Source organism: Haliotis asinina, chromosome 7 (genome assembly GCF_037392515.1).
Source record: "Haliotis asinina isolate JCU_RB_2024 chromosome 7, JCU_Hal_asi_v2, whole genome shotgun sequence".
Classification (NCBI taxonomy): Eukaryota; Metazoa; Mollusca; class Gastropoda; order Lepetellida; family Haliotidae; genus Haliotis; species Haliotis asinina.
The window spans coordinates 3,462,541-3,483,844 of record NC_090286.1 but is presented as its reverse complement, the minus strand read 5'-3'; the positions used below and the strand labels follow the sequence as shown (position 1 = coordinate 3,483,844).

The window sequence follows — 21,304 nt, the reverse complement described above, 5'->3', positions numbered from 1 at the left end:
TATGGGTTATATTTGCGCAATATTTTCCAAATTTATATGTCTTGAACTGATACCCGTGCATTACGTCGTTGTTTCATATCATCCTTTCTGCTCTATTTCTTTTGTGTTTTTTATAATGAAGCATTTTTTCCTGTTTCACTTTTTTGTTTTGGGGTTTTTATTATCGGAGAGTTTGGATTTCGCATTGTTAATTTCACCGATTAGGTATTTCTGTGACACCATCCGTTCTTAACACAGTAATTCACGAACTTTAAATTTGGGTTCTGGAGTTATCAAGTGCTGGTTGCTGGAGGAAGCAGTTACTGAAGAGGGTCAAAATCTGTGTCCAGGTGGTACATGCCATAGGCAGTTTCACATTTCATTCTCTCTTTCACTAATAGTAGTTACCTTTTCGTGATTGTCCTGCATTGACAAGGGGTATTGGAGATATCGGGTTACCCCCAAATGTTTAAATACCACGTCAGTGGCAGAATAAACAGATCAATCATTATGGGCCCTTTGCATTCAGAGACAAAGAGATTGCCTAAGCTTGCTGTACTACTCGCTGCATTACACATATTGAATAAAGATTAAAATTAATTTCATACTTGTCCGCTAGTGTTCAATAGTCTTGTTTACATGAAGTACTAACCTGGCGTAAATTTCAGAATCATTTCATAACATTATTTTGAAAAGAAATTTCTTCGAATTTAAGAGGGATAATGAAACGGTATCCTTATCTCTTGACACTGTTTACACACGTTAAATATCTGACATAATTGCTTGTAATTATGAAACCATATGTATGTTTGTTGGTTTTCTCTTTATGCACATATCATTTGTCACAATATGTTACCCTTAATATGTATTGCTGGCTCATAATAGTTTGGGCAATCGACAATATTGTGAGAAAAAGAAATTTACATACTGTTAAAAGCTTGAAATTTTCAATCTTCTGACTAGGTTCATTGATGACAATGTACAATGCTTGCCTTATGTTATACTTTTTTTCATAAAAAGTACTACTCGTACTAGGTTGAACAGCTCTTTCGTAATTAGTGAATGATTATATGAATCTGACTTTATATATTTATGTAATCATTCACCGTACACTCACACGCACGCACACACACACACACACACACATGCATACGCGTGCGTGTGTTCATAAGTAAACTTATCAAGCACACAAAAATGTTGTCTAAAGTATATATAGCCTCAACATGTTTAAGTTTCAATATGACTAAAATATTAGTTTGTTCCCATATGATATCTTCAGTTTCCTCTGTAATGAATGCTGTACTCAGAGCTATCCATTCTGAAACTACATCAGAGGATTCCAGGGGGTCATGACCGACAGAGTGGCGTGATAAAATTCATGTTCACCATCCATAAATTACTTTACGACCGTGTTCGTTATATCATGGCTTTAAGAACACTAAACGTCTGTGCGTACAATAATGGTATATGCCTGGATATTACACCCCTATTTCACCTGACATCGTCCGTGACACAAGTCCCAGCTTTGAGGGGTATACGTCGACGCCAGTACATTAGCTAACCAATACATGTGATGCTATATATGGGTTCCTAGGCAACACTTTCGGAACTGAAATCTGCAATCTGATACATGATCCCCATGCAGTTGGTTATCGTATCTATCTATCTATTTATCTATCTATCTATCTATCTATCTATCTATCCATATATATATATATTCTATTAGTGCCTTAAGTGAGTCTAAACTTTTGATGAGTTGTATATTACGTGATATTGTGTACTTTGAAAGTGTCATTGTTGTATTATTATATTAAATTACAGTTAAATATATTTAATTTCATTGACACGTTTGCACAGTGGAATCATGTTTTTTCTTCAAGTATCACACTTGTATGTCCTTGTTCCTGGACAAAACTTGGGCTGATCTCTGCAGTTGAATCCACGCAAAATGAAAGATTAGTGTATGCAAAAATGGAATGAAACTATCTACAGTAGCTCATATAGTAGCATATATTGTATCTTACAGTTACAAATCTGTCAGTTTGTCCGTATGATTTCAGATCAAATCTGAGTTGCAGATGTATTTTTTTATTCATTTTTTTTATTTTATCTTATTTTTCTTTATTTGTTTGCTTTTGTTTTGTTTTATTTGTTTTTGTTTGGTTTTTTTTGGTTTTTTGGTTTTTTGTTTGTTTTTTTATTGTTGTTTTTTTTTGACGCTGGCAAGCTCGGTTTAACGACTGGTTAGCTGATTGGCTTTTATGAGAATGCAGAGTCGGCAGAGGGAGGTGATAAAATTGTCTAGCCGTAAATGCATCCCGGTTATAACAGAGATTTATCGGAACGAATACCCTGGAGATATCGAAGCGGTACATAGCATTGTCGCCTGGTCATATATTCGATTTGTAATAATGTATCCGAATTGCATATACTATCACCTAAATGCTAATTTTCATGTAAACATGTTGTTTTCATTGCTTTTATAAAAAAACGTCTGCATTACTGTTGTGTTTTCCTTCTGAACCATTAAGTTCGCATCTGGTTTATTTGGTCAGATAACAGATAAAATGTTTGGATAACGAAACAACCTATTCTTTGTAAATTGAGGTTGTATCCTTTGTTATTTGATCATCATAATATACTCTCATAATATAGAGAGGTAGTATTTAAAACTATAAGTATGGTCATGTTATGAAAAATATTCCCATTATGTCATAAATGGATATAATCAAATGCCACTGACCCCATGCACTATATACCGTGTTTTGGGGGATATTTATTAATTTAGGGTGTTTAGAATAATAGTTAATATCCAGGCAACTAGTGCTTACTCAAGGCGCTGACACATATTTCCCTTGATCATTGGATGTTGATATTAACAGCCCGTCGTATTATCAGTCTCAACTCCCTGGGGAGTATACAACCCTTGCTGCCTCTAGGCGCACCGAGTTATTTGTTGCTGTCTCATCTTATCGAGGTACCCATTCACAGCTGGATGAACTGGGACACATAGTCACAGTACTTAGTCCAGGGTTACTGCACGTTGTTGTACCCGCAGCTAGGTGTATGCACGTGTTCATGTGGGGACCAACTAGTCATATTTCAAAGGATTCGTGAGTTCTGTTAAGTGCACAGGGTTGTGTACTGTACACTAGGGGCTGTGACAACACATATGATACAACAATAGCTGTATTCTATTTTGTATCTTGTTTTGATACATTCTTAAAGAGAACATGCAAATATGTAACGGCATGATGTGGTCAGACTCGCTGACTTGACTGACACGTCATCGTATTTCAGTTGCGAAGATCGATGTTCATGATGTTGATCAGTGGATTGATCCATGGATACTGAGATAGTTCTCGTGAAATACAGTTGTTCTGATATCAGTGCCCCGCATCTACACTATCATGTGATATAACAACATAGCCAGTATCTCAGTCTGTCTGTCTGTCTGTCTGTCTGTCTGTCTGTCTGTATGTATGTATGTATGTATGTATGTATGTATGTATGTATGTATGTATGTATGTATGTATGTATGTATGTATGCATGCATGCATGCATGCATGCATGTATGTATGGGTGTAATTATGGGTGTATATGTGCATGTTTATATGTATCTATGTGCGTGCGTGTGTGCGTGTGGATACGTGTACATTTATGTGTGTCCGCGTGCGTGTACATAAATACACAGAAAGGAGATAGATTATATTTAAAGAATGACATAAAAATATTGCTTATATGGTATTATAGGTATATAAATGACGACTAACGTAGGTTCCACTCGCATTCAGCGGTGACTCACTTCCGCGTGTCATAGTAACATGTACAACAAATACCTTCAGTTGGTGGTGATCTACAGTCCGTATTTTGTATTATTTTGCCCTAATATTGCTGCTAGTGTTAATTTTAACTGTGATATTGTAGTTGTGTTACTGTCCTTTGATGACAGGTTTGTAAAATATGTATCATAGTTTATTTCAATATCAAACACATATTTCATGTCATTATCTCGTCACGGTATGGCTGAAGTATTGCCGACGTGATGTTAAGTATTAACACCAGATCTTGTCTTGGATCTTCGAGAATTCCAAATTTCTTCACAGATAACAATATGAGTGCACAAAAAGAGAACGTTTTTCATTTTTACAATGGAAGCGGACATACATCACACACATGCATGACGCAAAATCATGTGGATGCATGAAACAGTACAAACATGATGTGCATAAAGATGGAACAATGGCTGCACATTTCTACGAATGATCAACTAACTCCACTTCCCTTCCACTGATTTTCCACAAATCTGCTGTGTACATAATATTATATTTCAACTGATGAATTACTATCCACAAGACACATGTGATGACTTTCCACATGGTCAATGCAGTTTCTAGCTGAATGATAGACATTATGACATAAACGCTGGTACCTTGCTGCTGTAGCTGATTGCGGTAATGCTTTACTATAACACACCCATCGCATGTCTTACTCCAGTTCGGTGGAAATACAAACACTGGGACTTGGATTTCATTGGCGCTTGAACCGAGGTTCTTACTGCGTAACACTGTGCAGGGGAGAGAATAACTTTTCATACTTTTGATATTTTCTGTCGGAGGACCTGGATTCTTTGTGTGACCGAAATGATAATCAAATACATTCTCGTTTTATATGACTGGATGGTGAATACATTGCAGTGATGTAATATGGTATGATATATAGTCTGGTTCATAATTATTGAGAATTTTTCTTCTTACTTTGAGCTATCCTAACACCTCAACTGATTCACTGATACTTAAAACTAAGTAATGGTATAAGGGAGGTAACTCATCTTGGCCTACTGAGTCTAGTACAATTAGAGTTACCTCCCCTGAATTTGTAGCAGACGTCATTTTCCTCAGCACTGTCAACAATGTCTGCTGAAGATAAAAGAAGGTTGATTTTTGAGTTGTGTAATCAAGGAATTGATGATGTAAATACATTGGCAGAGAGAACAGGAGTTCCTCTTTCTACTGTGTATAGGATTAGGAGGAATTTTAAAGAGGGAAAGGATTTTGGGCACCAGAAAGGAGCAGGGAGACCCAGAACTTCTCAGATCGCGTCCGGCTGGGAATGTTAGCGTCTAAAAAGCAAAGAGCAAGCATCTCAAACATCAGGTATAAAATGATAGAAAGGGGATCAACAGTTGTATCAAAATCTACAGTTAGAAGAAATTTGATTGATCTTGGATGGGAGAAAAAGACTGGAATTCCTTCTCCTCTCATGAAACAAGAACATAAACACAGGCGTCTTGAGTGGTGTTTGGCACATGAAAACTTTGACTGGGAAAATGTGATTTTTACTGATGAAAGCTCAATATGGGTATATCCCAATAATGTGAAAATATGGAGTCAGCACCGTTGTATCGACGACCTAAATACAGCCCAAAGTTTCATGTATGGGGAGGGATATCCTTATTACGACCCCGCTGTGTGTGTTTGAGGGAAATCTGACAAGTCAACGCTACACTAACATATTAGATAATTTTCTCCTTCCAAGTGCACATGTGTTTTATGGAAATGACTGGATTTTGCAGCAAGATAATGATCCTAAACACACCGCAAAACATACCAAGCAGTGGTTTCAGGAGAAAAATGTGACTGCGTTACCATTTCCTGCATATAGTCCTGACTTAAATCCCATTGAGAACATTTGGGGGATGATGAAGGAATGTGTGAATCAAAAGGGGTTGACAAAAATTGAAGACATGAAGAGAGAAGTGGTCCGATACTGGGACAGCATAACTCACGAGACACTAACCTCTTTGATAGGAAGTATGCCTACCCGTCTTAAACTGTGCCGTGAAGCTCATGGAGACTTGATAAAATATTTAATTGTTACCTACACAACATGAAAAGGTCAGTTCACTTTCACAATACATTCTATTTTATCTGATTTGTTCTCGTTTAATAATATGAAATGCTTTAGCTATTCTCAATAATTTTGAACCATACTGTACGTTAAGATGCTGCCATTAAGTCAATATCGACGTTGACAAGGTGAAGTTAGGGTATGTTGGTATAATAAGCGAATAGGTGACACATGATGTAATGAATAATGAGAGAAAATAGACGGAAACTGCTGGCTGAGCGGGTTAAATTGCTGACTTTGTGTGACTGACTCTCGGGGTGTGGATTCGAATCCCGCACTGGAGTCAACCGAAGAAAAACAGACAATGTACTAGAATATGTACTGTGAAAGTCTAGAAGTAAATATAACACATGTCCAATTGCCCACTTTCTAAATATCATTGTGTATTCATAGACACGTTGCAAAACACTGGAATGGAATAAGCTGGTAGAGAGGTTATTTCACTAACTCATTACACATTCGTGTATACTACACGTGTTATCTATGTGCCTGTCAATGTGTTTGAAACTAAAGTTACACATACAGAGGCAATGACTCCATGTGATGCAATGTGACACATGTTCAGACACTGGCAAAGTCTAGGGTATTTGGGTCTCGAGTTTGGCATTAGGTTAAGAGTAAAGTTACACATACTCCATGTGATGTAGTGACACATGTTCAGACACTGGCAACGTCTGGAGTATTTGGTTTTCTAGTCTGGCGTTAGGTTCAGACGTTGGCATAGGTATTAGCAGGATCTGTCCTCTGGATACATTGCTGCGCAAAGTCATGAAACATCTGCACATCATTCTGAAAAGAGAAAACAAATACACAGTATTCTGAGATACTTCTTTATGCGTGGTTTATCGAGTATGATTTCAGTTCATCTCTGACTTGTGTGTTAATAAAAGTTCATTTTTCAAATTACTTCTGATCTGATGTTCAACAACTGGACGTTTGTGAGCCTATGTAACATCAGGAGTTTAGTGACATCAAAGTAGTGATAGAACATATTGGACGTACACAATCGTTCATCCTTGTCTCAAAGGGAACTAAGTAACTACTCATCATTTTCTCAAAGGAAACTCGAAACTACTCGTCGTTGTCTCTAGGGGAACTACGTAACTACTCGGAAGTTCGGCACAGCTGCCAAATATGGAACATATAGGGGTCACCTGTGTACTTCGAGACAAGCGTAAGTGCGAGATAACGATGTCTGACTGTACAAGTGCTCTCTGTACCCGTAGATAATGGTTAGCCACGCAGTGTTATAGTGTTATCATTTTGGCTAAACCACAACCACAGGCTATCCGTCATGTAATAAACACACTGAACGTTTCATAAACAGCAACCTAAGAAGATTACAGTCCTTGTACCTGAGTGAACTGAAGGTCAGGGCAACATCGCAGGAACATCCTCACGTGACCGATGACGTCAACACGGGTGTCTTCACGAATACCAGACAGAATATTACACATGATGCAGAGCGACATAGCAAGTTTTGTGTGGTCTTTGCTGCAATTCAAAACGTTACGTGTTATGAACGTTCTTGATTGTTAGGTATGCTTACTGAAGTCAACGAGGAAACGTGGCTGCTGTATATTGGAATATCTAATAATACACAATGAACCTAAGGTAAATTAGGCATATTCGTCGAATACTACAGAACTACTGCACACGCACAAGCAATGGGATATATACAAACGATGTGCAAATCATTGTAACATCACTAAACATGGATTTCCAGAAGTATGTCTATTTCTAGAAAGAAATATTACAATGCCTTGACATCAGTGAGCACAAGTCAGGGGTATTTGATCATTCTATCACGATGTTTGATTTGAAACAAACTGCGACTACATTAAGAGTGAAAGTATAGAAGATTATATATTTATGAACATATTTATGTTATGTCTTTTCTTTCATAGATTACTTTATTGCTGTAAAGGAAAATAAATGGATTCTTACATTAGCGAAAATATTCAAAGAAAACTAACAATTCTGCAGGCATTCCCACCTGTGAACAACAAGAACTGGGGTGGTCTGAGTTGAAATGTCTTGCAGGTCCGCGTGGTTTGACAAATGGGATATCACAGTTTCCATGGTCAGTTGGGCATCAGCGTTGACCATCTTCACCCTCCGTGGACTGCCTCCCTGTGATACAAGTATGAAATAATGTTAGACAAAAAGACCTTTATGATCTTCTTGTGTATCATGTGTCAAAGCTTTTCATCCCCCTAAACCCAAGGGTAGAATAGAACACACATCGTCTTGTTTAGTATGTACAATACAAAAAATTGGGATTTTTATGTGGAAGACAGCATTGCCCGACTCGTAGCCCTCTAGGAGGAGTCCATATTGGCACATAAACATTGGAGCTACTTCAAACAGGAATGATACCTGTGGCATTTAATATCCTCGAAGTACTTGCATATTGTATTGCCGCGGGCTTTATTTGTTATGGTGTATTTATCCATTCATTCATTAATTCATTCATTTCAGAAATTGAAAAGATGTATTTTGTTTCGTTTAACTCATAGTCTAATGTAATTATTACCAGCGATTCGCCATATTCTTCAAAATGAACATTTCGAAAACAGTTTCTCAAATTGCATTCAAAATGTTTCCCAAACTGAACATTCGTGTAACCTTGATGTCTTGCCCCGGCAAGAATATTAAAATGGAGACGCTGAAACATGCATTGTGAATGACCGTAATAATGTCTGACTGAAATATCCCCAGAGATGTGAAATGAAAGTCCAACATTAATGATTAAAGTTGATGTTATTTGTCATACATTAATATTTTGTTAGAACCTCGTTTTGATTTAAAATTATGATTCCTAAGTATGTCGGAAAGCGGACGTAAAATCGCAGAAACAAACCTGCAAGATGAAACCCATGAGCGCCGTTATGTAAGCAATTGCGTGTGCGTGTTTTTGAATCTTGCACATTCATAACTTCAAATTACGCAACACAGTTGTGTTGCCTATGTTTTATTTTCAATGTAAACACGACAACGTATGTTTTTCATGAATGTTTCAACAATCACGAAATACGATGTACGTTTACCCTGGTTATGCCCATTAATGCATATACAGTTAATCATTACATTAAATCTGAATCTTTTACCACAGTCGGAGCCTCTCACGCAACACAACCATCACAGAATTTAGAATAACATCTGGCTATTTGTTGTTACAGAATACCTGATTAGGGTCTTTTGAGGATATCATATCATATCATATCATATCATATCATATCATATCATATCATATCGTGACGGATTAATGTCCACCAAGTCAAATTAATTTATTCACGTATATCAAATGAAACCTCAATTATGTATTGCCTAAAGCAACATTTATATTCTTTCTACCTATGATACTGACAATTATCAACTGTGTGCTTGTACCAGCGACCCTCGTAACTTAAGACTGTGTTAAAACCTCACAAGACTCGGGTTACTTAGGACTATGTTTAAAACTCACAAGACTCAGGTAACTTAATACTATGTTATAAAACTCACAGGACTTAGGTATATATAGGGTTATCTCAAACGCCTGAAACCTAGGTTTATTATGATTTTATAACTCGTCTGCTGTGACTTGCAATACACAGCAATTCACAAAACCTACTGTTCGTCATTCATGTTGTCTTTCTAATAGAACAAAGCATGTGTCAATGAATGGGACATAGATTCAATGTTCAGTTGAACGGAGTCGACTTAGTGAGTCGAGTAAACTAATTAGATACAGCATGTCATTCCTGATATGATTGTGTTGTGAACACACGTACAAATACTGCAAGCTCATGGCGAGGAGGCCTTACTTTTGTAGCAAGCTGTAGGTTCATCATGGAGAGGTCTTCTGACAGGTTTGTGTGACTCGTTGTCGTCACAGTGATCCCACCGTGGGTCTTGGACCTACCCTCTGCTTCAACTAAGCCAAGCTGAAACAGGAACATTAAAATAGTCAATATTCACCCTCAGTACTAAGAACAGGTATATTTCTGGAATGTTGAATAAAGAGATGGCAATACCATGAGGTCCGGTTTTACTCAACGTCTGTCACAGTTCATACATGTAAGTGTTTTAAACAAAACCTAAGTAAGGTCATCGCCTACAGAAATTAAACGATACAGCTTTGGAAATATTATTACCAATTTAGAGCATGATGGATAAGCGACGAACACCATTCTTTAACTATTGCTTTAGGTATTCGAACAAAGATCTATTTGCATACATTTTGCGAGACGACGATGATGTTGTGGACGTTGTTCTCTTCTACCAGTTTCCACAACAACTTCATCAATCTAGGGGGTGGGACCACGGCTTGCAGAAACCCCCTCAGACATGTCAGGGTCTATAAAGAGAAATACATATGGCTGTCATGGACGGTAATATCATTGGGGGACTTGCAGGCTTCATGTGGATTCAGCAATGAGTGTTTTTCCTATGCAGATGTTTCATCGAAATTTCTTTATCAAACCTCAGTGGCGTATTCATTTAAATGAGCATTAATGTGTTTATTAAATCGGGATTATGAGAAATATAGAGTCCCAAGTTTTGTACTGTCACATGATGTCCACCTACCGGTCCAACATGCACAATGAAATCAGAGTTTCCATCCACCCACATTCTGCGTCTGTTAAGAGCATCTGAGAAGTGGAACAGTATAAACAGAATATCAGAGAACATATAACTGGAGTGTCGCCATACAGTGTTAGACACGGGCATCAATATGATATGTACTTGCCAGAACATATATGGATCGGCGTGTGTGTCATGTTCCCTTCACTCGTCATAGATCCGGCTGACTTTAACAGATGCACTTTACGGTGCCCATTCTATGCATAAAAAGTCTTAGAATGTTAATGGCATGATATCTTTACGTTGACACTCGGTGTCACCTCTGCTTGGTAGTACCTGGGTGCATATCCACTTTACATCAGCGTTAAAGCCCAAGCACTGATCAATAATTGTTTCAATGTGTACTTACCATCTCGAGGCTCCGATAACAGCATCTGTGCACATATATATACAAATTATTCAGATAGATAAGCGTGACTTCAGCAAAGGGAAAACTATGACTTTTGAGAAACTGAAAATATTTGGCATAAGGAAAACTAAGTTACAAAAATGTGCATGACCTAAATGCAACCTACGTGTCTTTTTGTTGCTGCATTTAATGCTTATGATGAATGGCAGTCAAGCATGAACCCAAATAGTTTCAGGATTCTCGCTACATGCCCTCAATGTAAAACGTAAATGAATGAGTGAAATGAGTTAACGTCGCATCGGCTGAAAGCAACACATAGTGTCGAGAAAGAACCTGTAAGAGACATCAGTTACAAAGGACGGTAAAACATTGGCAAGTGCTCACGATTTGAATCTGAACACTCACTATTTCTGATGATAAAAGACTTTATTCAACACAAAGATCGGTATTACATGTCTCGCCATTAAAACACGAGCTAGACGATCATTCACCAAAGCTAGGCAAGCTTACAGGAGATAATGGAGATATACTGACCTGGGACAACTGTTTCAAAGTACGTCCGTCAACCGTGGTGTCCATGCCGCTGCTGCTGTAACTGGTGGTGAAGTTGGAGACGTCCATGCTGGTACAGCCGAACGTCGTCATCTCTACCAGACAGTCGAAGACACATTCGTACTGGGCCTGAGATTGAAAAAGGCCAAACAGTGTAGTCAGCAACGAATCATTACGATAATTTAGCTGCAATCAGAAACAGCTCCAAGCTTGCAGTTCATGATCATGTTGTCACATGGAAGTAGAATATAACACATCAGAATTTAATTCTGCAAACCCCAAATTCCAGAAACTTCAGAACGAAGCCAGCTAGTTTTAATTGTCATTTTACTGTCAGTCGTTGAATGGGGTTTATACATTTGGTGTATTTATCATGATCATAGAATTTGTTTAAGTAAAATCTTTCCCATGTGACTTAACTCACTCATTATACGTGCGCTTTCCAACATATGTAAGGAAATATAATTGTGTTTTCCTCTAAACAATATATCAAAACATAACTAATGAACTTTAATCCTTAACATCTGGGTTTACATTTACATCTCTGAGGATTTTTAGTCTGATCTTTCTGGGTTATCCGTATTTTTCAGCTGAGGCATTTTAATATTTCATCAGTGGTACAGCACAGTTACACAAAAGGTGAGAACAGACATACAATACTGCTTCGATGATATTAAGTACCACTGTAATAAGCAAACGGAATGTAGTAATTGTTCTTGTTTGAAGTAGTTATGATGTTCATGCGCCAAGATGAAATCCTTCCACTGGGGCCCGAGTGGCTATTTGGATTAACACAAGCTGGTGACGAATGCCTCAAGTTATGGTCGTTTGAAACCTTGTCACAGAAGTAACACCAGTGGCTGGCAAAGGCAAGATGGGCTGACGGTCATATTTTACTGCCGTTTGTTTCAGTATTGTTCCAAACCAAGAGGACTTTTCGATGAAAAGTGTAGCTCTAGTGTGGTGTCACGTATAGGTTTCTGCATCTTTACCTCGACACCCGGTGTCATTGCTGTTTTATTGAGAGATTCACACATGCTGATGATACGGTTGGAATCATGCAATGGACCTACTTTCCGCAGACACGTCTTACGGTTACAGAAAGGTTTTATTACTCTTGCTTTCTATAACAGAAACGACGCGATATCTTTCCCCATGGACAAAAATTGCAATAAAAATAAGACTAGAGAATACATATTCTTGAGTACCAAGTGTCGAGTAGCTTTGCTGTTGGAGCGTTCCCTCGTAATGACAAAAACCCATGTAAAAGATATTTTGTTTCAACTTGATCATTTAATAAATTGATCATTTGTTTAACCTTGCTGAATTATACGATTTTACACTAAAAATTCTGACTAAAATAACCCACAGAGATGCGAACTAAGCCAACTGTTAAAATTAATCAGTTATATGTAAATATATTCTTTTAAAAGTTTAGAAGCCATTTATGATTAGAGTTTCCAACTATGTCGCAAAGCGCACGTACAATCACCAAAACAAACCCGCAAGATCGTCAGAAAGAGTCTTCAGTAGGTCAGGGGTGAGTGAATGAGTGAGTGAGTTTGGTTTTACGCCGCACTCAGCAATATTCCAGCTATATGGTGACGGTCTGTAAATAATCGAGTCTGGACCAGACAACCCAGTGATCAACAACATGAGCATCGATCTGCGCAATTGGGAACCGATGACCTGCATCAACCAAGTCAGCGAGCCTGACCACCCGACCCATTTAGCCGCCTCTTACGACAAGCATAGTCGCTTTTTATGGCAAATATGGGATGGTGAAGGCCTATTCTACCCCGGGACCTTCACGGGTATGTAGGACAAGGACAGCAGTTGAATAAATAAACGCGCGTATTTGAATTTCACAACCTTTCATGGTAATTAATTTATTAATCTATTTATTATTAATATCACTATCATTCTTTTAGCTATTTATTTTCATAATGATGACATAAAATGTTCATGTTTCATAAGCAATCATATAAAGCCATAAACGATATATTTTTAGTACCGCAAAGTACAGTAATCATTACGCTCCTTTTGATTGGTATGTCGTATTTTCAAAGATAAAACGCATGGAGAGAGGGACGAGTCTTCTTGAGGGTTATGGTGTAGGGCGAGTGGTGAAAACTGAAACCAAGCAACGAGGGGGCGAGTCTTCTTGAGGGCTACGGTAGTGCTTCACACACTCATTGAAACCAGAATGCGCCTGCCAAAGTCAGCGGCCAGTGATATATGAACTGACAAACACTTGTTGGAAATATACATGAAGCCAACCTACCGCAGTCTGGACCATGTTCTTCCTCTCCCCCCTCATAGCTGACACGTACCCCAGGACATCCACCACCCCCTCCTCACGGGCCTGGTCTATCAGGGAGTCCACGGCGATGTATGTCCCAGTACGACCAATACCCGCACTGAAATGTCCATAATGTATACATTTGAAATGTTCATGTCTGACCTCATTAGCCAATCTACCTGTGAAGATACAGATGAGATGTTTGTTGTAAGAGGCGACTAACGGAAACGCGTAGTCAGGAACTCGATGATTTCCAGATTGCTGTGCGTAAAGCTTGAGTCTTTCGTTAATCCAAACCATCCAAATCATTAATCTACCTCTCAGGATTTTGAGTCTTTACATCATTTACCCGTGAGGGGAACGTCTTACACTGCACACCCGGTGATATTCATTTTCAAAATAACAACTGACATAATAACGGCTAGATTACCATCTCCCTGAGAACCAAAACTTTCAACAAAATAGCATTATCAGAAATTTAAAAGGCTTCAAAATAACAATGTTAATGTTTAAGAGGCTACAATCAATTAATGCTTGTGAGGTGAGACCATTTTTCAAACTAGTCAATAGAGCAGGACCTTCGTCACACTTTGAAGTGTCCGAAGACTGGTTTTAAAATACACAGTGGTAAGGCAGTGGATCGCTACCTTGTGACCAAGAATGTCCTACCTGCAGTGGACGAGCAGTGGCCCGGCCCTCTCTGCAATTGTCTGTCTGACCAACCATATGTAGTGGACGAGAGCGAGGGTGTCAGGTACACCGTGGTCAGGCCAGGATGTGAAGTGGAACTGGATGACAGACCGATTCTCTCCAGTCTGCAACAGAAGATGTCGGTGTTTAAAATAATAACACGAAATACAAAGTGTAACTATATGTATGTCCTTAAATCAAAACGATGAAATTATTTCACAAAGTCAGAGGTTTCACAGTTTCACTACGTATGAATAGTTTTTCTCAACATAACAAACGCATAAAATGCATGTTCCGTGCCAAGACTTACTGTCTTCGAAGTGACTTTCATGTGCCTTGTTGTAAAGTTCGCACGGACTTGCGTCACATCCACCTCAACTTTGAATTGATCAGTTTTCATTACACCAGCTTCAGGCCAGTACCGCTCACATTTTACCTGGAGTTAAAATTGTGTGCATATGTTTACAGAATGTTCATTCTTGTGACAATACAAATCGCAATCGAATGTTACCTTTTTGTGATAGTTGGCTTATATTTTCATCAATTCAGTCATACAGTATTCACTCCCAGAATGAACACCTACCTTCCCCTCCTCCACCAGACCAGTCAACATGACCACAGCGCTGCAGGAATGCTCCCAAATCATCCTCCAGAAGTCCTGTACTGTCATCTTATTGGGAGCTGTTAAAGATAAACGATGGCTGATTCAGCCTAAAAATATTTCCACTGATTTCAAGACATACTACACAATAATGAAATATCCTTAACGGTTACATTACTGATTGAAAAGTTATACGACATAATGCCAACGATGTAGGGTTTTTTTCTTTTTGTTTTGTTTTTGGGTTTTTTTTGGGTTTTTTTCTGTTTCTTTTCGGGTTTTTTATAAAACTCACGTCATAGTAACATAATTTACTCATAACGTTTATGTGTATCTCACCCTGAGCTGCTATGTAAGTCTTTCCCTGGTTGTAACTCTGAAATATAGAAATGGGATGATTGCGCAGTTTATTGCTTGCAGCATCACCTCTTGTTTTAAAAATATTGAAAACTCTTCAGTCTGGATCCTGAGCACTTCTGCCTTAACAATTTTGTTCTTCAGAAAGGGACGTACTTAATACATATCTTTCGAAAGCCCGTGGATTTTCTTTTACTGGGATCGATTCGGCTAAGAGGGCCGTGTCCTGGGTCCCAATCCACAAAGTGTTCATAGAGCTAGGACAGCCGTAAGCCTATAATAAACTACAGAGGTTCGACAGGTCGCAGCGTTACGGATGCTCAGTGGATCTGCAGCCTGATCAGGATTTGAAATATAACCATGACAATGTTAACATGACAGGCCACTTAATGCAAAGGAACCAGTTAGGAAAATACACACGTGCATGAGACTGGCGTTGATGTAGTCTGATCCAGGAGTGTCTGGGAGGGGGGTGAGGCGGATGCGGTTATGGTCGTCTGAAATAACAAATCAAATCAGCTAAATCCCCGGTGGCCACGTCTTTCTATATATCTGAACATTCACCACTTTCTGGTATACTTACAGGGGTAGTAGCCTCTGAACCTGTTTTTTCCACTGTTCTCGGGTCTCTGTGAGTCTTGATATGTGGCTGTGAATCCAGATACAAGTCGCTGTAAGGGAATACATTTCACAGATGAATCTGTTCTTGTGGAGGATACTTTGTTTCGCTTGGACTTTGATTTGAAGACAATAATGTGATTTTACTATATCGTTAGTGGGTAACGTTTAGCAATATTCCATCAATATCACGGCAAGGGTCACCAGAAATGGTCTTCAGACATTGTACCCATTGATGGATCTTCATCATCACGAGCAAACATTTAACCACTTACTATACTACTGGCCCTTTATATAGAGACAAACTAGAAAAGCAATACAACACCACGATATTCAAAAGTGTGCTCACGTTATATTCTTTTTCAAACCCATGTTTTCCCTGTTTGAGCATCGCGACGGTTGCAGCAAGCTCAGGCACCGCAACGTCTCTTATGGCTTCTGCAGCTTCTGCGTTGTAGTAACAACTGTCAGCAGGTTGAACTTCCTCGTCCAATTCTTCTTCCTCGTGGTCTTCGTCGTTGGAACTCAGCTGTCTGCTGGATGAAGCTTGTAGGGTAGGTTTGGGTTTGATAGGTGGCTCCTGGTGGCCTGTTCTGTTCTCATCCGGGACCAAGACTGCAAAACCGCCATTCTCTGAAAAATACCCAGTATGCACAGCATTGATATAAAGCCAACTATTGCAAAGGGATGTATTGGTAATGTTGGTCTGAGCATGACTTAGCGCATGATGCAACTACATCACAGGCAAATCAAAATGCTAAAAACAAACAGCGAGTAGATGTCTGACCTAACAATATTCGTAGTACGTAGTGCATTATTAACCAATCAAATTGCCGGAGGCCGTAAAACCCGTCGATGACGACCTAGTTTTGTACACTTCCGGCAGGGCAACTCGGTCTTTGGCGATTTAATAGAAAACAACAAGTGCATCCCCTCAAAAGGCATGTGTACACTTCCGGCAGGGCAACTCGGTCTTTGGCGATTTAATAGAAAACAACAAGTGCATCCCCTCAAAAGGCATGTGTATATGCCTCTCACATACATCGGAAATGTGGACAGAAGCTTTTGATACTCGTGAGACTTTTAAAATACGATATATTCAATGACGTGTGTGTAGTGACGAGTGACCTGATTACTGACGTTGTAGTGAAAAGAACGTAATACGAATGAATGAATGTATGAATAAACTGATTGGGAATGTGTTGTACTGTATAGTGTGTTTTGCTGTTCTTTCATTGGGTCTTCGTGAATAGCGAACTACGGATATAACGAACTATTTTCAGTGGTCCCTTGTAGTTCGTTATAAAAGTATTTTACTGTACTTTCTTCAACCGCCTACTCGCAAAGACTTGCCCATAAAGGAATATTGTCAAAGCACATCTTAAAACTAATCACAGCTCTGAGTTTTCCTCTCCGTTCAGTGCATTCATATGACCACAGCTAAAACTTTAATTTCTGACGTTTATAGATATTCCTACGCTATGTGATACTTTTTCTCAGAGCTACAGCCAAAGGTGTTTCACCTAACCTTGTGCTTCGGGGCGAAAGTGTGCAGAGTGTTTGGTCAAGGCGCTACCTCGAGACCTCCGCCTCCTCCTGTAACAGATTGAGTGAGTGTCACGGAACTCAAGGTAATCGTACGAGAACACAATACAAACAAAACAGTCACTGCAGAAATAAGCAAACCAAAAGGTACTAATATACACAAACAAAACGCATGATTTGGGTTACACATCGGAATGTCACATTTTATTGTTAGCCTGTAATCTCTGCTAGACATATCCAATTAATATCAAAATGAACATAAAATATAATGATGCAGTATTTGTTATGAATCTCACATTACCAAGGAATGCCGATAAAAACCTGTACGGAGAATGAATATACAACTATTGCGTATTCCTGCTCTTGGTTTCAGGCTGAAAGAATCTTTTTAATAAATAAACTTTGTGTTGTGCCTTTGTGAGCAATTCTTTCTTTGCTTATGGAGTTCACTTTCACAAATGGCTGAGTAGGAACGTGTGAACTGTCTAAACCTGTCTTTACACATGAAGGGGTAGCTTCTTCGTGATGTGAAAAGAAATTACCTGCTCACAAGAAACACAACTGCTGCAAGAATGGCAACCACCAGCAATCCTACAACTGCTCCAGACACTACTGGTACCGTAACATCTGATGACGACATTGGCGACATTTTATTCAAAGGGGCTGAAAACATATTAATATGTACATGACCGGTACAGTCTGCTTTAGCATTGAAGGTATACTTTACATACAGGTATAATTATTTGGTACATTCTATCCGTTTAACGTGCGGAGAAGAACATATCACGGCGAAGCTCGTTTTACTGTGGGCAAGGAAACTGATACAGTTCTTGCGTGACCGTAAGTATTCAGAAAACTATAATATTTCAAGACAGCTGTTTACATCATGTCACATACAGGCGTTTTGGAAGTTAAGAATTATAGATATACATACATAGCAAATGGGAAATATTTTGAAGTAGGATTCAAAGGGGGCGTGAGTATACAGTCGAGTTCACCGGTAGGATACGACAGGCGAAAAATGAAACTTGATGGCATTTAAGTCCAGAATGTCAAAACGTCATTGTGTTGTCCTGGTTCTAACAGTTAGTGGAGCTCTCATACACTGGACCCGTGAAGGTCTGGGTTAGAATGTCGGCCTTCAGTAGCCCATGCTTGTCATAAGAGGAGACTAACGGGATCCAGATTCGATTATTTACAGACCGCAACCATATAGCTGAAATATTGCTGAGTGCAGCGTACAACTAAACTCATTCACTCACCACATCAACACATTCAACGGCTGTAAAGAAATGAATAATGGAACAGTAAATTCATTCACAATGTCATTTAAAAAGTGCTAAATGTTAAAGATTAAAGTGATTAACTATATATGAATATACTGTTTTGAAATTTTGAGAGATTAGTATAAGAATTCCTAAACATGTCGGAAACGCATGTGCAATCTGCAAAACAAACCCAGAAATCAGAAGTCAGAAATACATTCAGTTGGAAGGTGAGAGCCGTGTACGTATTTGGATATCTCACCGCTCATTGCGTTATCCTCACTAAAATATTCCCATTAGGCAATAACATTATGTAAGCTATGTTCTTTGTACTTTGAAGATGACGAAAAATATTTTTCATCATTTTTTAAACGATTCGATTATGCCTTAAACAATTTATGTACTCAGGATTAATCTTGTGAAAGAACCGCAATCATTACACGTGTACTGGTTTAAATGTCGTATTTTCACAAGTAACAAACGTCGGGAGATAGAAACCGGCAGATGGTGTAATATAAACACAGAAAACAGACCATGTACAATATGTAACCACAATGCTATATGTGACGAATTTCATATTATCTTATCATGCAGAGATCTAGACGATGTAAACTAGGTATACTCCCTAGTTACTTTTGTAATAATTCCCATATTGATAAATGTCCTATGACCTGCAGTTGATCTATCATGGTCAAATCAATTATCTATTCTTACGAGGTAAATGAAATTACTTACCGAGCTTCACTGAGCACTGAGAACCGTTGTATCCCTCGGTACATCCCCAGGGACATCGTCCATCAACACCATCACACGTCCCGTTACACTGCCCGCAGTCGCGCTCACAGTTCATCCCGAATTTCCCATTGTCACAACCTACAAAAAGCACCAAGATGTATATTTTCATGACTACACAAATGTTGTGTCCGGGATTTATTCCTATTCTTATCGGTTGTGTTTATCCGTTCTCGGGATACCACTGCTTGCATTTGGTGCAATAGTTACTAACAATCTCAACTAAAATTGCTAGCCTTTTCCTGACTTATTTGTTTCGGGTAGTTACAGTATGACTCTTCTTCCACACTTCTTCCCTTCCCAAAATGACAAGACATGTACATGTTGTCAAACTCGAGTTTCAGAGTCTGAACTTTCCAACAACTCGCCACCAACACCAATTTTAGAGTTGTAAAACTCTTGGGGAAAAATAAGATCGGCCTCTCTCGCACTTCAAGAAATTGTCATGTGATGTGACGTGGCGCTCAAAGGACACGAAAGTTTGACAATATGTGCTTCACGTGTGAAAACGCGAGTTTGACAACTTTCAAAATCTTAGTGTTGGTTTAGTTTGACGTGTGAAGACCGCTTTACAGCGACTGACTAAGTAGTAGCTGTGCATCTAACAATCCAACGAACAACTTCTACACCGGTTTTTCAATTCATACCTCCATGAACTCACAACTGCCATACATAATTAAGCAGTATACGTTTTACTTATAGATTGTCCACACTCACCTGTCTGACACAGGGGAAGTTTCCACCCAGCCTGACATCCACCTGGACAGGTTCCAGTGACGTGATGACATGTGACATTATTAGCACAGTGGCCGCAGACAGAGTTACAGCCAATGCCATACTTTCCCCTGGGACACTCTGTGTGGAATATCACATAGAAAACACGTTTCATATCAACCCTACTGTTAAGGTCGGTGGTATACTGTGGATTACGACATAACAGACAAGATTCATCTTAGCATATCTACACTACAGTAACAGTTGGTGCCATACTTTAACACTGGACACTCTGGAATACCACAAAACAAAGATGATTCATCTCGACATATCACCACTAACGTAACAGTTTTGGGCAGTGTGTACCCAGTTTACATTTCCGTCCAACACATACGTTTCGTGTTACCTATTCCAACCTAATCCAGCAGAAAAAATTCAAACGTTTGACCCAAAAAATATTGCATTACACACAAAAACATTTTTAAAGAAATTTCTGAGTGGCAGTTGCCTCTTTTTCAATGATTTCCATTCAGCAGTCATTCATTTCTCATCACTATTTTCTCTGAAATATCAAAAGTTATATCTGAGCATGATGAGGGAATTAATGCCTAAACACGAATCACTGAATCTGTACCTGATTCTGACTCCACTGTGTGACATTGTCTCGATCCAGTCATCTCTTACTGCTTTCAATAAACGATACACCACGATATATAATAAATATATACAGTGGAATGAAATGCTGAATGGGAAACTAATTCATTGTAGGGGAAAATGATGAGTATGGATGTGATCAGAGGCAAGTTTCTTTGGATCTGGAGAGAAATGACCGAATGGACCACTCAACTGGGAATAGAACTTGGACTGTGGTGGATGAACACTCCTAAACCTGTTGTCACCGAACTAAATGCTGTTTTCACGCCTCTTACAACTGTTATCCCCGCACATTTATAGGGCAATCTGGAGAGTGATAACATGCAATTTTAGAGGAACATTCTGTG

General features: G+C 38.8%; 1 protein-coding gene across 1 annotated transcript in view; it reads right to left on the bottom strand.

Annotated features, from left to right (window-relative positions):
• Positions 1 to 6,255: 6,255 nt before the first annotated feature.
• LOC137291600 (uncharacterized) overlaps positions 6,256 to 21,304 on the bottom strand; it is a 210,965-nt gene continuing 195,916 nt past the window's right edge. The window contains exons 13-32 of the mRNA XM_067822983.1: positions 20,307 to 20,444; positions 19,533 to 19,670; positions 18,075 to 18,195; positions 17,516 to 17,583; positions 16,337 to 16,620; positions 15,953 to 16,040; positions 15,790 to 15,866; positions 15,352 to 15,388; positions 14,995 to 15,092; positions 14,722 to 14,847; positions 14,391 to 14,536; positions 13,704 to 13,839; positions 11,402 to 11,548; positions 10,868 to 10,892; positions 10,462 to 10,526; positions 10,112 to 10,231; positions 9,699 to 9,818; positions 7,886 to 8,022; positions 7,245 to 7,383; positions 6,256 to 6,678 (exon numbers count right to left, since the gene is read on the bottom strand). Of these exons, the coding sequence (XP_067679084.1) occupies positions 6,598 to 6,678; positions 7,245 to 7,383; positions 7,886 to 8,022; positions 9,699 to 9,818; positions 10,112 to 10,231; positions 10,462 to 10,526; positions 10,868 to 10,892; positions 11,402 to 11,548; positions 13,704 to 13,839; positions 14,391 to 14,536; positions 14,722 to 14,847; positions 14,995 to 15,092; positions 15,352 to 15,388; positions 15,790 to 15,866; positions 15,953 to 16,040; positions 16,337 to 16,620; positions 17,516 to 17,583; positions 18,075 to 18,195; positions 19,533 to 19,670; positions 20,307 to 20,444 (2,291 nt within the window). The 3' untranslated portion in view covers positions 6,256 to 6,597. The remainder of the gene's footprint in view (positions 6,679 to 7,244; positions 7,384 to 7,885; positions 8,023 to 9,698; positions 9,819 to 10,111; positions 10,232 to 10,461; positions 10,527 to 10,867; positions 10,893 to 11,401; positions 11,549 to 13,703; positions 13,840 to 14,390; positions 14,537 to 14,721; positions 14,848 to 14,994; positions 15,093 to 15,351; positions 15,389 to 15,789; positions 15,867 to 15,952; positions 16,041 to 16,336; positions 16,621 to 17,515; positions 17,584 to 18,074; positions 18,196 to 19,532; positions 19,671 to 20,306; positions 20,445 to 21,304) is intronic.